The sequence below is a fragment of the Nanorana parkeri genome, unplaced genomic scaffold, assembly GCF_000935625.1.
Source record: "Nanorana parkeri isolate BGI_ZX_2015 unplaced genomic scaffold, ASM93562v1 scaffold3, whole genome shotgun sequence".
Lineage (NCBI taxonomy): Eukaryota > Metazoa > Chordata > Amphibia > Anura > Dicroglossidae > Nanorana > Nanorana parkeri.
In genome coordinates this window covers 244,602-262,697 of record NW_017306271.1, presented here as the reverse complement: position 1 = coordinate 262,697, position 18,096 = coordinate 244,602, and the positions used below count along the sequence as shown (strand labels likewise).

Genomic DNA, 18,096 nt, shown 5'->3' with positions numbered 1-18,096 from the left:
CAGGGTCTGCCCCGAGTGCCCCCCACTGTCCAGGGTCTGCCCCGAGTGTGTCCCCCACTTTCCAGGGCCTGCCCTGAGTGTCCCCCCCTGTCCAGGATCGTCCCCCTGAAAAATGTGTATTCCCACCCATAAAGTTCTGATTTTAAAGCTGGACTCTGGGAATTACACAAAATACATTGTGCAGTGACATCAGTTTAGTGGATATAGGTGTTACACTGTACATGATATGGCTCCTGTGCTGTACATAACAGGTGTTACACTGCATAGGACACGGCTCACGCACACATTGCACAGGACACGGCTCACACACTGTACATGATTTTAAACCTTTCATATCTGCTTTAGAAATGTATTCTCCAGCCACAGCTTTGCAGCTTTTACTAGAGACAAATCCATGCTCGGGTAGATAACATCATTCTTGCACACTTGACATCTCTTCTCCAGTTCCCTCACTTTGTGAAATCTAAATGGCTGGACAAATATTGTGATTCAGATGGCCAATCAGTTTGCTTATCTCCAATTTCCATTTACTGCTCTTGATGTTGAGGTGCTTCAGGTAAATGAGACGCCTTGAGGTCTAATAATAATAGACGTTGTGTTTATTTATTGCTGCCAACAGATCTTCCTTAATGCTTGGGTGTTACTTGTATTGTCATGTGGTTGTTCTTATGTGACTATACCTCACAGCACAATACACATTATATCCAGCTTTTGTTCTTTCCATGTATTAGTCCATTACCAGCATCTCCTTCTTTGCTTGGCTGTAAGAATGAAGGGTTAGTTAGCACATGGACTTATTATTAAAGGACATTTGAGATAACTGTGTGTGTGTGTGTGTGTATATTAGGTTTATGCATGCCTGCATGCACGCACACACCACTGCTGTGCCATCCATTGTAGCATGTCTGCATTTTTTTCACACCGCACATCACACACATATTGTGGTGTGAACGGGACACGTAGAATAGATTGTTGTTTTCATGTGCTCTAGAGGAGATTGACGTTGATCAGTTGCTGAATGCAGTCAGTCACCACTTCTAGTGTGACCGCCCCCCTAGTAATGTAAGGAACTAAACCCGCCCTCAACTGGAATCCACCCCAATCTATTTTAAAACCTTAGGTGTGTATTTGCACCCTTCTGTGTGCTGGTAGAGTGTGCTCATGTACTTGGACTATCAACCCTTGAGAAAAACGCACTGGTACCATTTCTGACAACACATGACACCACAACTCACAGAGTACTCGCATCCGTGCCTTGTGGTTCACTATAGTGCCTGTGTATTTTTAGATTTGTTTTGTGTATGTGCGTTGGGTTGTCACAACATGTATACATACCTGCCTGTTTGTGTGCGGCAACACCCATTTTACTGGGCGTTACCTTAATGTAATAGTGTGAGACCACCCTATACTATCTGAGGGCTACAAAGATGGGACAGTGCCACGTATGACCAGTTTGACGGTCAACTCTAGACTGTTGCCATAGTCCTGCATTGTCAGCCCCCATTCACATCTGAGAATGTTGCTTGTTTCCAAAAGTGTAACCACGCTCAACATGACAAAATCTCATTATTTTCAATGGCGCCTTTCTAATGCATTATGCGTCTTGAAAATCTACATGAGGTTCTTTGAGGCAGAATCACACGTTTCACGTTTGGTGAGTTTAGTACATGGGCAGCCAAACTCCGGCCCTCCAGCTGTGGTGCAACTACAAATCCCATGAGACATTGCAAGATTCTGACAGCCACAGATATGCCTCACAGAGGCCAAGGCAACATGGGATTTGTAGTTTCACCACAGCTGGAGGGCCGGAGTTTGGCTACCCCTCTTAGTATATAGGCCTATTGACAAGGCAGCATAAAGAGTGGTGAAGATATGCAAGTGTGGGAATCCTTATCAACGGCTAAGATTTCATTTTAATGTAGTCATTTCATGGAGAGGTTTTCGATCGTTATGGCCTCTTTCAGTTAGTGGAATTTATTCAATGAGTGGAATTTATCATAGCAATTGCGAGTTTTTGAACTTGCACGCAATATATTTGCACCAGATTTATGATGCTAGTGTAATGTTGATAAATGAGGTTAAATAGACTCCAGGAAAGAAGACTCGTAACGCCAGGGAAAAAGCTGAACTGTGGCTTCTTGAAGAAGTAATCATGGGGACTTCTTAAGTTGTTAAGAACGCATAGCGGAGGAATTCCAGGAGTTTTTCTCCTTAGGTGATGCTCCAGTTTCAGATAGCCCCAGAACAAGTGCAGATGAAAACTGGTGCAAAAAACATGCAACTGAAAAAGTAGTGCAAGCTCTGATGAAAACAGATACAAAACATGTGCAGTTGTGTAAGCTCAGGTCAAAACAGGAGCACAATGATCTAAGAGGCAAAAACTGTCGCAATTGCTTTGATAAATTCCCCCCAATGTATGGTGACTTATTGCCATTCTTTGGGGTGCGATGTGATTTTAAATAAAAGGTCATGCACTTCTTTTAGTACGATTTAGAGACCGTAGACAAATTAGAGGGCTGCCTTAACACAACACACTAAAAACGGCCCGCACGTGCAATAACTCATTGCACATGTGTGAAGACGGCGTATGACTTTTTGCAATCTGCGTCATTTACAGCATTCTTGTACTGCTTTGCATTGAGAATTTGGAAACAAAAGATTCTATGGCAGTAATCGGCTTGTTTTTCTTGTCACAGGTATCTGAAGGAGTTTCGGACTGAGCAGTGCCCGCTGTTTTTACAACACAAATGTACTCAGCACAGACCCTTCACCTGTTTCCACTGGCATTTCCTAAACCAACGCCGCCGCCGACCCATTCGAAGACGCGATGGGACATTTAACTATAGCCCAGATGTATATTGTACAAAGTATGATGAAACCACAGGAATGTGTCCAGATGGGGATGAGTAAGTTGTTTGCTGTTCAGCTTGTGTTTCCTTTTATGTTGGGTAGTCACCTTCGGCACTCCAGCTGTTGTGGGACTACAAGTCCCATGAGGCATTGCAGGACAACAGCAGGCATGCCTCCAAGATTCAGAAGCTGGATGGGATTTGTAGTTTCACCACAGCTGGGGTGCCAAGGTTACCCCAGTTTTATGTGATCATATTTGTACTTAAACAATTATAGCGGCCTTTTACACATGAGTGTCACTGGTTTCTAAAAATGTCTGAAGCTTAGCTTTTTTGGCCTTTTTTTTTTTTAGGCCTGAGCGTTGTTGTTTTAGCCAATGGAAAGTTAGTTACTAGGAAGAGGATATGGTTGTGGGGCGCTCATTTTTGGGTGCTCCTATTGAAGTTTGAGTGGCCAATTCAGATGTGAATGGGTGCTTAAGGGGAATCTGACATGAAGCTGAGTACCTGTGCCAGAAGCTTCAGATATAATCTGCCATTTTTAAGCTGGCCATACACCAGGAGTGGGCAAACTCCAGCCCCGCAGGTGTGGTGAAACTACAAATCCCATCATGTATGTGGCGGTGAGACTCTTGCAATGCCTCATGGGATTTGTAATTTCACAACAGCTGGAGGGCTGTAGTTTGCACACCCCTCCTATACACTGTTTCATGATTTTCATTCCACCTGTAGGCTGAGCGAAAAAGTTTAACAGATTCCTCCATTCACGATAAACAGCACAGATGGACAAATCTCCTGCTGGGCTGCTGTATTCAGACGGTGGCGGGTGTGCCACTGTCAGAATACCTTATTGGCTGCTGTCTCTGTTCACCCGAAAATTTTCCGGACAGCTCCTTCTTCCACTGACCAAATTTCAATCGGTTCATCAAGAACCCTCCGAAATTTGTACAGTGTATGGTCATATTTAGTCCTGTGCTGCATGCTGGCTGCTGGGTAGTAAAACGGAACCTTTTCAGCTTAACGGCAACATCACTGTCCCAGAACTAGACTGCAGCTCAGGCATTTGGGAACTGCAGCTTACATCTGATCACACAGATGGTTTGCTTTGTAGCATACTTCCACTAAAGATATAGAACTATGAGAGCTGCCGTTTTTGGTAGGGCTGCAATCGGCTAATCAGTTCATTTATAATAATCGATATTGAGAATAGTTGTCAACTTTCTCATTATCGATTAGTTGTTTGGATCCCATAGCTCTCTCCTCCATGTTGGGAGGAGGGCACAGCAAGCACTGGGTGGGTGCAATAGCCAGCCTGCTGTTGGCTATTGCAATTTGAAATAGCCAATAGCAGGCTGGCCATTACACCCGCCTACTACCTGCTGTATTTACATTCAGCTCCCGTCTGCAGAATCTTGCCACTGGCAGCTGTCATTCCCGGGCTGAAGCTATTCAAGGGCCATGTGCTTACATTACGATTTACTAAAAGGTGGGAAAAAGTCATTTTCGGTTTTCGGCCTGACAAATTCTGCTGCGGGAGGTGTGTTGCAGTGCCATTCATTTCAATGGCACCCCAAACGTACCCCCCACCCACAGTGTGATCGCCCTCACTGGAACGCAGGGTACCGTGATGCTGTGCGTTCCAGTGCATAGCGATTGCAAAAAATTGTGCATGCGGTTTTATTCTTAAGTAAACTTTGTTTGTAACACTGCATTTGTGTATTATACAGTAAGGATGATATTTATTTCATTTTTTTTTCTATCCTATTTAATCAAAAAAATTATCGGCCAACGAATCAATTATGAAAATAATCATTAGTTGCAGCTCTAGATCTTAGTTTGCTTTTAAGGTGCTTTCTCCAGGGTTTTGATCCTCTGCGTTTTACAGCCTAGTGAGTCTGGGTGGAGGAAGTATGCAGTGAAGTGTTGGGACACCTGCTATGCATCTGTTTCATTGACTCGCCAATAATGGAGCAAGTTAGGATGACGGCTCTAAAGCTTGTCCATCAAAATTAATTCAGCAATGACTGCTTCCATCTTTCAATCCTAAAATGTTTTTTTAAGGCAGCGTTCACACTATTGAGTTTTAAAAATGCTGTGTTTTAGCACAGACTTAAAGTGTATTTCCACTTTGCAGCCAAATCGGGATACCACCTATTTTATACACATTACATGATTTTCATTCACATAGCATAGCTTAAAAATAAAATAGTAATTGCAGCTTTCACAATACATGCTGTATTCTGAAAGAAAAGTTATCTGTACTGAGTCCCCCTCTGCAATGTAAGGGGGGCCGGGTAGGTTAATGTTAAGATAATCAACCTGTACTGTGGCGGCAGATCTTTTTATCAGTTGTAATCTAGATCTGAACACTCTGTTTTAACAAAGGGTTAAATATGTATAAGTCTTGTATGTTAATGAGAGGAAGCTCAGTCTGTCCCTGGTCCTTCTGTGGGGACAGACTGTTTCCTGTTATTTGAAAATTGATAGTTAAATCTGTTGTTATTATTAATAATAAAACAGGGATATATAAAGTACACAATGAGATAGAAAACATGACATGTGACAATATCATATTAACTATAGAGACAATGCCATATATAAACTAGTATGTAATTTTAAAATTTAAGTCTGAGTATAAAAAGCAATATTAAATATGTTTGAAAAAAATCATATTAATGAAGTCTTGTACACATGTATAGGATGATAACAAGAAAGTAATAAAATATTAGAGGCATGAGTCTAATCACAATAGTATATCCCATGAGATAGTGAGATTAAAGTACATAGAGACATCAAGGAAAAACAAAGGAGAAAGATCGGAGGAAAGAAAAAAAAAACAAAAGATAGAGGAAGATGCCCGGGTGGGTAAAGAAACTTATGAAGTCATTAGAAATCAACCGTTCTATAATGACATTCATCATTGATGAATAAGGTTTAAAGTCCATGTCTGAGAGAGTCAGAGGTAGAAAAACCAATCCAAACATCCCATAAAGTATAAAAATTGTCATATTTGTCAGTTGTTCTAGCCAGAATCTCCTCATAATCTCGTTCATGGCATTGACCCAGTGGGAGATAGACGGAGATATAGATGTTTTCCAGACATTTCCAGAATGACCTGACGTGCTGCAGAAAAAAATGAAGGATAGAATGCTTCAACCTCTTTTTTGACCCTGGATAGATAGAAATGAGAGCTATTTCTGGGGAAGGTGTACGGATTTTACCGTAGAGTTCTGAACTAATGTAAAAAAATGGCCGACCAAAATCTGTGGCAGTTCCACCATATGTGTAGGTACCTTCTCCTATCTCCACCACATCGCCAACAAGTGTCGGGGACATGAGGAAAAATAAGGTGTATAGATACAGGATCCCTGTACCAGCAAGAAATCGTTTTATCATTTTTGTCTCTTGTGTATAACACAAAACAGATGAATTATGTGTATGAAAGAAAGCCAATTCCCAATTTTCCACCCTAAACTGTTTGCTAAAATCTCTGTGCCATGACTCAACAAACCCAGGTGGGCAACAGTATTATTTGAGGAGAGATGTTTATAAAGGTAAGATAGAGTATGTCGCAGGGGTACTGGTAAACTACAAAGGTGTTCGGTAGGGATGCACAGATACTTTTTGAGTACCAGTGCAGATACTTGGCATTTTCATGAGAACTATCAGGGTTGCAGCGGTGGCAGCTGGGACCTGGCTCTGGCGCTCCACCATTGTCCTGAAATCATTAGTCTGTATTGTTTTAGAAAAACTGTCACATGACAATAAACAAAAATGTATCAGTACTCGTACTTGTAAGTACTCGGCAAGTACCAGTACTCGTACTCGCAAAACTGGTATCTGTGCATCCCTTTATTTATAGTTATAAAAACAAAATCGTACATTAAAACAGAGATGTACAAATCCCAGGAGCTCCGTGTGCTCCTTACACATGACAGCTGCCTCCTAATTTTTGAATTTTTCTCTAGTGTAGTCTTGGAGCGCAAAAGTATCGGTACATGTACTCGTACTTGTACCGAGTACTGTACTTGGTATCTGTGCAACCCTAGTGTTCGGAATTCTTGAGAGGTCTGCCTACAAACCTGTAACATGGAGTAGTCTTCAGAAGGAGGATAGTTGTGCCGCCTCGAGTTTACATGTGGTAAGAAATTGAGAGAGAAGCTTGCAAAGGCTGCTACAAAGAGGCATTTAAAAGACAAGAACATTTTTTCTCTCACTCTGTTTATAACTTGTGATTACACAGATAGAAATGTTCTGCAATACATCCCTGTAGGCCAGGGGTGTTCAATTCCGGCCCCAGAGTTTTCCTACCCCTGACCTAGACGTTGTTGAACATCTAGCGTGCATTCCCCCATAGAAAAACATTACGGCCTTCCAGATGTGTTTAGAAGTTTGCTCCAAACTCATCAGGATGCATCTATTTTGATGTTCATGTGCATAAGGCCTGAAACACACTTTTTTTTCTTGGCACATTATTGGATATTTGAAGTGAGTTTGATGAAGAGTTTCTCTTTCTTTAATAAATCTATCCTATTGTCTTTAGAATTCTACACCGTGACACCAGCTCGGCCTCAAACCTTTACTGTGAGGACGCCATGTAGGCTGCTACTGCTGACCTCCTCTGGAAAATACCTGTTCTCTGGCTGTCATTCTGTCTCAGTGGGTTTAGAATGTTTTGAGTCAATGGCCTGGAACAATCCTACAGATTAAGAGGCCTAATCCGTTTATTCTTCCAGACCTGGACAGAGTGAGGGATAACCAGATGTAAGTGGATGTCTGTCCGTTTAGATCTGGCTGCCCATAGACTAACATTGGGCTTCTGTTTAGGTCTGCCTGAGAGGTGGACCTGATATGAATGCCCGCGCGAAAGGGACCAAACAGCTTTGATTTTCCAGATCCACATTCTTTTTTTAGCACCTCGGAAAGTATTGGGAAGAGAGACGGAAAGGTAACAGCTACAGCTTCAGGAGGAAGTCAGCAATGGTAGCCCCTGGGTTTCTTTTGTTACAGGTTTGCGCTTAACAAATGTTTGTTTGGTTATTGCGGTGTTTAAAATTGTAGAAAATGCAGCTGGAGGACTGAGACTTCTTGATTTCTCTACATTAGTTTCTGTGCGACAGATACTAGAGGTGAAATTTAGCTAGACCTTCACACTTTTGGTTTGGACTCATCAGATTAGAACTTTTCTGTTGCAGTAGCCTGTCCTTTTAAAGATTTGAATCCGTTATCTATTTTGTATTTTCTCTTAAGTAATCATACTTGTTTATCAGATATGAGTGTGTGTGGGTGTACAAGTATGTGTGGGGGGTTGACATTTAAAGGCAGAAGGTTTGCTAATATTTGCCTGTCATCTAATAACTGTGCCGCTAAAATGTTTCTCTGGGTTCTTATTTACCAGAGATATAAAATAGATGCTCCATGTACAATGCTCATATCCATCAAGCATCCCTTTTCGGTGCACTAAATGGTATATTGAGCCTAAAGGCAGAGTAGATAGCAGTGGAAAGCTTTATGTGCTTGCTCCTGTGTTGTGGCAAACATTGCCTGCAGTTTCTGGACCTCAACAAGTACTGAAGGATCAGAGATTTTCTTTTGCGTCACCTAAAACCTTGCAGGTGCTGGATATGTGTCTGCCCCAGTGTCTGTCAACAGGTCCAATAGGTATCCTTCCGCACTCCTGACCGTGACCGGTATCTCTCTTGAGGATGGGTGCTGAAATGACTGCGGATGGCGATGCTAAGATCAGTGAAGATACAAGATGGCACCAGCACACCAAAGAAATGTGTCCAAACGTCTCTATTGACACACAGATATATTGTCAGCAGGATGGCAACATTTCAGGGCTGTGCAGGGTCCTTTCATTAGGCTTATCCTTTCATTAGGCCTAATATTGACGTATATCCTTATTGTCACAAGGATGGCAATATTTTGGGATTGCACCGGGTCCCTTCATAAGGTTCAATATTGACGTATAGACTTGTCACCAGGATGGCAACGCTTCGGGGCAGCGCCGGGTCCCTTTTATCAGGTTCAATATTGAGGTATAGACTTGTTGTCACAAGGGTGGCAACGCTTTGGGGCAGCGCCATGCCGCTTCATCAGGTTCAGTATAGAAATGTCACAAGGATGGCAACATTTCCGGGCTGCAACGGGTCCCTTCATGGGGTTCAGTAAAGATTTGTTACAAGGATGGCAACGTTATGGGGCTGTGCTGGGTCCCTTCATCAGGTTCAACATTGACATATACACTTATTGTCACAAGGATGGCAATGTTTCGGGCAGTGCCGGGTCACTTCATCAGGTTCAGTATAGACTTGTCACAAGGACGGCAAACTTTCTGGGCTGCGCAGGGTCTCTTCATCAGGCTCAATATTGAGTATTCTATGTTTATTGATTCTTAAAGTGTTATTACACCCTCATTAGATTCCTGCTGAATCAGCCGAAATTCGCTCCGTGTCTATAGAGCTTAAGGGTTACTACTGCATTTGGCACTTAGGCTGACCAGAAATTGTAGCAGTTACTAACTTTTCACTGTTGCCTAGTAGGTTACATTTGAAGCCTAATTGTTTCCATAGGGACCAAGCATTTAGTGCGTACGGATATATAAAATCTTTTTTGATAAGTGTTTTGTGTTTGCAATTTAAATTAATTGCCACTTTTATTGTTTTGCATTGTCGTGGCACAATTAGAGGGGGGGAGCAATGAACCATTGTAATTAGCTGCTAAAATTAGTATGCATGTTTTATTTTATTCTAGCAAGAAGGAGATGAGCAGAGAAAATGTTTAGTACTGATTATTCAGCGGCTGAACTTCAGAGTAAATGTTATGATTTTCAAGTTAGCAGGCAAAAGGTGCCCACAAGTTTGATTTTTGTCCAAAAAGCCGGGGAATGGAAAGTGTCTTGTTCACGTCATATTTGTATTGCATGGTTTATAACCGAACTCCATTTTGTCCCTCTATACTGTTAAAGGCTAAGTTTACTTTTCTGACCATGTTTTTACCCATATTTCAGGGTGATAAATGGTTACAGCTCAACCCTCCTCCCGCCCCTCTAAATCGTGGGCTTCTTCTCCCGACAGTCTTGTATTGCTTTTTTTTATTTTTTATTCAGCCATGCACAGCTGCATCCTGTGTGACTGTTGGGACTTGTAGTTTCTCTTATTCAAAGATCCTGTCACAGTCCCACCAAAGGCATAGTGATAAAGCATGCTCCTCCATGACTTTAGCAGGGGAAAGACAGCCGGGTGCTTGCCGGCAGGCGTGTGTCTTCACTCCAACCAAACAGGCATATAGTAAAAGAAGAATCCAGCTGCACTCCGTTTCTCTAGTTCCCAATGGAATACAAGTGCGATTACATAGTGCATTAATTCTTCCTCCCGTCAATGTTACTTAAAGTTCATACCAAGGTAAGGAAATCGATGGTAGGGAGAATCTGCAGGAGCCAAAAGCATTGCACCCACAATCCATTGATCGCGGTTTCTTTGCTTTACTGGCTCCAATGCAAACAATAAATAAATACATTCAGATTCTTTTACTTTTATGTGTGCATCTATTTTTTTTTTTCTAACATGTTGACTTTGCCATACCACGTATGACATTTTTCTATTATGACACTAATACCTGAGTGTACCTGTGTACAGTGTATACCAGGGGTGGGCAACTCCAAATCCAATGAGGCATTGCAAGAGTCTTACAGCCACAGGCATGACTCCCTGAGACAGATACATGATGGGATTTGTACTTTCACCTCATCTGAACAGCAGAGTTTGCCCACCCCTGGTGTATACTGTCTATATACAATCTTATGGTTACATAGTATTTGAGGTTGAATAAAGACATATGTCCATCAAGTCCAACCTATTGTGTGTATGGTCCTACTGATGTATGTGTATGTATAGGTATCTGTGTGTTCTCATTCTTATGAGTACTTGTATCCCTGAATATTACGGTCCCTGATGAAATCGTCCTATCGCCTCTTGAACGATTCCACACTTTCAGCCAAAATCACAGCATATGGCAGCGAGTTCCAGACCCTGACTGATCTAACTGAGAACAAGCCCCTTCGCCCCTTGTGCTGAATTTTTTTTCCCACCAATTTTAGGTGGTGGCCTCTCGTCCTTGTCATGGAGTTAATTGTAAAGAGTTTGCTGCTAATGTTACTATCCCCGGTAAACCTTTTGTACATTAGAATCATGTCCCCCCTTAATCTCCTTACTTTCAATGAGAACATGTTTAAATTTAGCATGCTCCTCCATGACTTTAGCAGGGGAAAGACAGCCGGGTGCTTGCCGGCAGGCGTGTGTCTTCACTCCAACCAAACAGGCATATAGTAAAAGAAGAATCCAGCTGCACTCCGTTTCTCTAGTTCCCAATGGAATACAAGTGCGATTACATAGTGCATTAATTCTTCCTCCCGTCAATGTTACTTAAAGTTCATACCAAGGTAAGGAAATCGATGGTAGGGAGAATCTGCAGGAGCCAAAAGCATTGCACCCACAATCCATTGATCGCGGTTTCTTTGCTTTACTGGCTCCAATGCAAACAATAAATAAATACATTCAGATTCTTTTACTTTTATGTGTGCATCTATTTTTTTTTTTCTAACATGTTGACTTTGCCATACCACGTATGACATTTTTCTATTATGACACTAATACCTGAGTGTACCTGTGTACAGTGTATACCAGGGGTGGGCAACTCCAAATCCAATGAGGCATTGCAAGAGTCTTACAGCCACAGGCATGACTCCCTGAGACAGATACATGATGGGATTTGTACTTTCACCTCATCTGAACAGCAGAGTTTGCCCACCCCTGGTGTATACTGTCTATATACAATCTTATGGTTACATAGTATTTGAGGTTGAATAAAGACATATGTCCATCAAGTCCAACCTATTGTGTGTATGGTCCTACTGATGTATGTGTATGTATAGGTATCTGTGTGTTCTCATTCTTATGAGTACTTGTATCCCTGAATATTACGGTCCCTGATGAAATCGTCCTATCGCCTCTTGAACGATTCCACACTTTCAGCCAAAATCACAGCATATGGCAGCGAGTTCCAGACCCTGACTGATCTAACTGAGAACAAGCCCCTTCGCCCCTTGTGCTGAATTTTTTTTCCCACCAATTTTAGGTGGTGGCCTCTCGTCCTTGTCATGGAGTTAATTGTAAAGAGTTTGCTGCTAATGTTACTATCCCCGGTAAACCTTTTGTACATTAGAATCATGTCCCCCCTTAATCTCCTTACTTTCAATGAGAACATGTTTAAATTTAGTAGCCTGTTCTCATAGCTCAGGTCCTCCATCCCCTTTTGCCCTCTTCTGGACTCTTTCCAGTTCAAGGACATCCTTTCTGTTCACTGGTGCCCAAAACTGGACCGCATACTCCAGATGGGGCCGAACCAGTGATCTATAAAGTGGCAAAATTATAGACTTGTCCCTGCAAAACATTCCCCTCTTAATACAGGACAGGATCATACTTGCTTTGTTTACCGGAGTGCACCATATGAGGCTCTGGGAGCCACAAATACAGGTGTAATTTACGCTGCATGCCCATGCGCCTGTATTTGTATCCACGTGCATGCTCCTTTTATATTGTTGAGAACATTTGACCAGAAGAGATATTACACTACACTAAGTACATATGGTTTTGACCCATTCTCCCAACAGCTGGTTAGCTCACACATGGAATGAATATACATGCAGTTTCACTAAACAAATAGCTATGTAAATGTTTTATAACTAGACCTCTAAATGGTTTTCATTGTATATTTGTCAGAAGTTCTTATTTCTTGAGCTAGTATGTTATTCAACCAGTTAGCATCTACTTGCTTTTTAATTTATTTTTTACCAGTACTTTTGCATATCTCTACAAAGACGCACATGCAACGTTTGCATGCACAGGCGGGTAACTTTTAAATGGCTGAAGGTTTGCTGAAGTAGGCTATGCACTGCGCGAATTTCAGCTGGTTCTTGATGAACCGGCCAAAATTTGCACAGTGGGTACTCCCGCTGGCACCCTTCTGCCCAGCATCCCTCGGTCAGCTGATCGAAGGAGCAGGTTGGAAAATCTTTGGCCGAATAGAGCTGCCGGCTCTGTTTTAGGTATTCTGGGTATTAGAATTCAACGCAAAACAGCAGGGATTCCTCTATTCACTCTCCTAAGCGTTGATGGCGGAATCTGTTATGATTTCTTTGTTCAGCACGCAGTTGAATATAAAAAAAAATATATAATTGCGTAAGGTTTTCCCAGAAATGGTGCTTTGATTTCTCCTGTTTGTTTACCCTGGTTGTAAAATGGCGCTGCCTGCACGTTCCTGAAACCCATCTAGTGCCCCTTCAGAGGCACAAGATGATATCGAGCCATAATGCTGAGTAGTTCATCTGCAGTTGCTGCACCATTTGGCCCGTCAGCTGCTGATGGCCGTTCATGTTTACCTCACTCATAATCATTCAGGCGCTAAAAACAACGGTATAAACAAAGCTTTATTGAGCTGTGAGCACCCCAGACGAACGTCGCGACTAACATTTATTAAACACAATAGCATTTTCTAGATACAACTTTACAATTAAGCTATACACTTCTTGCAGGGTTTTCCAGTAACAGACGTGGAAACTTCAGCTCGTATGACTTGTTTTCTTGAGAGCCTACATTGCTTTCTGTGCCCCTGATTGCTTCATGTTTCTGGCACGAATTCCTGTTCTATTCTGGCAGCACTTTAAAATGACTGCTTTAAAGAAAGCTGTGTGCTTTGTTTGCAGTGTGAGGAATACACACACACACACACACACACACACACACACACACTTCAGCCATGCTTTTTTACGTGTTTGAAAATAAAAGCTGCAGCTAACTAGGAAGTGATGCAGACGGAGCGACGGCGCCTGTTTTCAGCTCTCTGTGCTTGTAGGGGGATGTGTCCAAATAAAATATCTGTAAGCGAAACGCTTAAAATAAAATGGGGCATTCTTGCATGTGTTGGTATGCATATTGATTTATATTTTTTAAGTACCACCATATGCATATTTATATCACTGATATTAGTAGCTCCCCCATAGTGAACTGTTAAACATTAACGTGACATTAAAGTTACAAACCCCCCCCCCCCTTCTTTAAGGACTTGAAATGATGCCTCTTGATCAGATCATCTTCCTTCCACTTGTATTCATCAATCCCTCTAGTGCTGGTGACGGTCTCTGATCCAGCACAGACTGCTGTCTCTTCCTGTCCGACTTCCACGCTCCTGGCTGCGTGCACTCAGCTCCACTGTGTCTCTCTTCTTCTCCCCGCCGAAGATCTCTACTGCGCATGCGCCTGCCCCATCATCCTGCTCGGCCACCTGAGAAGCTCCAGATCTTCAGACGGGAGCAAGTGGTAGAGACAGAGGCAACTTTTTGTTTTTGGTTTTTTTGGTAACTTTTTTTTATTTTTGTAAATGCTTTTGCATATATCTATTGCTAGCTAGCAGTCAATATATGTAAAAACAATGGAGAGTTTAATTCCTGCCTCAGATGGGGTTTAGGCCCTGGTGCCCCTTGCTGCATGCGTTCATGCAGCTCACAGAAAGGTGCAGTCAATAAAACATGTGAAGATCACAGCTTAAACTGCTGCATTGAGCATCCTTGCCGTGCATAGGGCAACTTGGTAATATGTATGGGTTGCCATATGCTGGCAGTCTGCAGAACGTGCCTAAATGTGTTGTGTGCCCTCAGTCAACTGGTTGGGGCTGTCTTCAGTCTTGGGCTGCCTGTGTCTGTTGACTTGGGTATAGTGCACCCGCTGACATGTCAATCTCCCTGGCAGTGCGCAAGACCAAGTGGCTCCAGCGGGGTTCCATAGGAGCCTACGAGCCAGGAAACCAGAAAAACGACCAGCAGTCTGGGCAACTGGGGATAATGCTGGTATAGGCAATCCTGAAAATGTGAAATAACCACAAACACTGCAAGTCTTGAAGTTAGCTGCTGAGAAAAAAAAGAGGCATTTAATCTCACTTTAAGAAGGATACTGCACATGTAGTTGTTGACAAAACCTAAAGAAAATTGTACAGTTAGAATGCAGTGGACGGCTTAAAGCAAAACTCTAGGTTTTATTTTTTATTAACCCGGCACTGCAAGAATTAAGTGCCGATTTGTGTCTAGGTGCTAAAGTAACAAAGATATACTCACTCAAGTTTTGAGCTGGCCAGCTTTCGTGGGCGGTCCCTCCAGCCTGTCTCCTCTTCTGCAACTGCCTGGAATGTTCCTGGACCTTCAGACCCCATTCACATTGAGCGATTTATCGCGCGGTAATTCCCGCGATATCGCGCTCCAATGCAATCCAATGGGGCAAAGGGTCTTGCTGTCGCGGGTCGTGTGTCGCTACAGCAGGACCCTTTTTGGAGCGGATTTAGCCGCGATTCAAGCTTGCTCAATGCAAGCTTGAACGCGACATCGCGCGGCAAATCTCGCGATGTCGCGCAATATGCAAATCGCGTGACAAACGCGCGATTTGCATTTTTCTCCCTAGACACAAACTAGCAGTTAACCCTTGCAGTGCAGGGGTGGCCCAACTGCAAGGGTTACTAAAAAAACAAAAACATTTCTGGAGTTCTGCTTTAAGTGGTGTAACTCCACTTTTGGTGAGAAAAACACAATCCCCTTTGGGTGATAAAGATACATTGCCAGGATATTAACACACTTTGCTGCAGATTCCTATCTTTCTCTGTTCTGAAGTAAAAGCTGTTTGTTTTACCATCTCCTTTCTACATTGAGTACATAAATAGGAGGGTTGGGTTCATTTTAACTCTCCGGCGCACTTTCAGTGTGCTAATGAGGAAAGTTGCAGTGTCTGCATCCCTATAGAAACAATTAATCCTTAAGGCAGGGGTAGGTAAACTCTGCCCCTAAAGCTGTGGCAAAACTCCAAATCCCATCATGCATGTGCTTGTGGGAGTCATGCCTGCGGCATTCACGGGTCTTGCAATAGCTAATGGGATTTGTATTTGCACCACAGCTGAGAGTGCCAGAGTTTGCCTACTGCTGCCATGGGGAGATTCTCACCAAAAATGACATTTCTCTTGCAGGGGATGGCTAAAATGTTACCTTTGTCTTCGTGCAGACTTCTGGGAAAATCCGTGTGCCAATCACACAAGCAGGAAATGACCTTACTGGGGGCCTCCAGGTTGCTGTATTGCATTGAAATTTTGGAACGATTTTAGAACATAACAGCGGCTCCAAATTGAAATGGAAAAGTCAATTTTAATAACCTAAACAAAAATGATCAGGCATACAAAATTGATTCACAAGCCAGTTTGTAACTAAAGGTGAGTCATCCTTTAATCACACAGGTACATCACATGTGCTCAGTGGGAATGGAGCAGCTGCCTGACTTTTATCATGAAAGTTTGTTTGGAGCCGAAGAACTCCGTAGATACCAATCCACACCAAAGTGTTTGGTTTGAGCAATGTTGCACAGCTTCCATCGCCGTCTTGCCTGCAATGCAGGGCGGGACGAATCCCAGGAGCCAGGGTAGTCGACGCTCCAGAACAATTATAGCGGGTGCACAACATTTGAGGTTTTCTCTAGTAATTGTCAATGGAGCTGGCTCCTGAAATACAAAATCCTGCTGGCTCCTGGGTTGGACTGACTTGCTCTTGAATTCCATAATAATTTCTCCACTCCTGCTGTTTGTGTGGCTCACATTGCAGGGTCATTTCATACAGTGGGTTCTTACAGTGGCAGCACCTTGGATTGGGCTCCTGAACCAACAATACACTTGTGGAAAAGGCTTTCAAGTCTAGCGAGGAAATGTATACACTAGGTCAGGCTTGTGCTGCTTAGGTGGGTTACGACACTTGTGGTTCTGTGCTTAGTGAAGAATTTGATTTTTTAATGAGGAACTCAAGGTAAAACTTTTATTAACCGTTGTAGTGGGACTTAAGTGCCCTTTTTTGTCTAGGGTCAAAAATAAAAAAGTTATACTCATCAAATCTCCCAAGCTGGCTCTTGGGCTCCATTCACACAGGAGCGGTTGTTCGCGCGTATTTAGCCGTAAGAATACGCACAGGACCGCTCTAAACATAAAAAACAATGCACTTTAATGTGCATTGTTTAGACTTTTGTGCCAGCTGAGTGGTACAAAACCACGCGTCCTGCAAAATAGTACAAGCACAATTTTATGGCGGCTCTGGCTATAGTAAGGCCCCGTTCACACCAGGGCGGATGCGGTTCAGTGCGGTTTCCGTGCGAATTTTAAAAGGGCGGTTTTGGGCATTTTTAATTGCGTTTCAGCGCTGAAACGAGATTAAAAATGCCCAAAACCATGCTGATAAGTGCTGTTCCATTGAAATCCTATATGGATACCTAAAAAAAGGGGCAGGGAGCTTTTTGGGCGGCAGGTGGTTCGGATCGCATGGAGGTGCGCCGTCACATGAACGGTCCCCGTAGTAATGTATGGGATAGTTCATGTCGGCAGTTCAGCGCGGACCAATCCGCGCGACCGAACCGCCCTGATGTGAACGAGGCCTAATAGCTGCAAACGTGCGGAATCCGCATGTGTGTTAAAGTTGGCGTGTGAATGGAGCTTTAGACAGGTCCCTTGTGCATTGCTCCTCCTCCGCTGCAGCGGTCTAAGGTTCCTGGGTCATCACGTTCTACACGCTAGGGGGAATTGATCAAAACTGGAGCAGAAGAAGCTGGAACACTTGCCCAGGGCAACCAATCAGCTTCTCTCTTCAGTCTGTTCAGTTAAAGGAGAACTATGCGGTGAGTGCTTTTCACTCACCTCATAGTTCTAGCCGACCTGTGACAATGAGACTGTCACAGGTCGGCTCAGTAGATCGGGAGGTGAGCGAACACATACCGGCGTTCGCTCACCTCTGGATCCTGTCACAGCTCTCTGCCGTGACAGGGGAGGGGCTGGATTCCCCGCTCCGATCCGCCAGCGCTGACCGGCAGAACTGACGGGGGAGGGGGCGGGTACAGCTGGCTCTGCCTCTAGATGGGCAGAGCCAGCTGTCGCTCACACAGGTGGGCGGATACCGGTACAATTGTCGGGATCTGCTTCAGCTGCGGTGTCTGCTTCAGCTGCTGCTGCTCGAGGTATACTGCGGCGTCTCAGTATACTGAGCCTAGGGTGAAGGAAGGACGCTAGTTTGTGTCCTCCCGTCACCTTAAGGAGAACTATGGGGAAAAGCCTTAACCCCATAGTTTACCTTTTAAGATTTGAAAGCGAGAATCTGATTGGTTGCCATGCGCAGCTGCTC

The 18,096-nt window shown here is 43.4% G+C and overlaps 1 protein-coding gene across 3 annotated transcripts in view; it reads left to right on the top strand.

Moving 5' to 3' along the window:
• Positions 1 to 18,096, top strand: part of UNKL (unkempt family like zinc finger) — a 73,042-nt gene that overhangs the window by 2,357 nt on the left and 52,589 nt on the right. For 2 of the 3 annotated variants that reach the window (XM_018570349.1, XM_018570283.1), the window contains exon 2: positions 2,697 to 2,906. In XM_018570349.1, coding sequence (XP_018425851.1) covers positions 2,697 to 2,906 — 210 coding nt within the window. Of the gene's footprint in view, positions 1 to 2,696; positions 2,911 to 18,096 lie in introns of those variants that run through there. The other variant, XM_018570422.1, reaches the window with a different exon arrangement.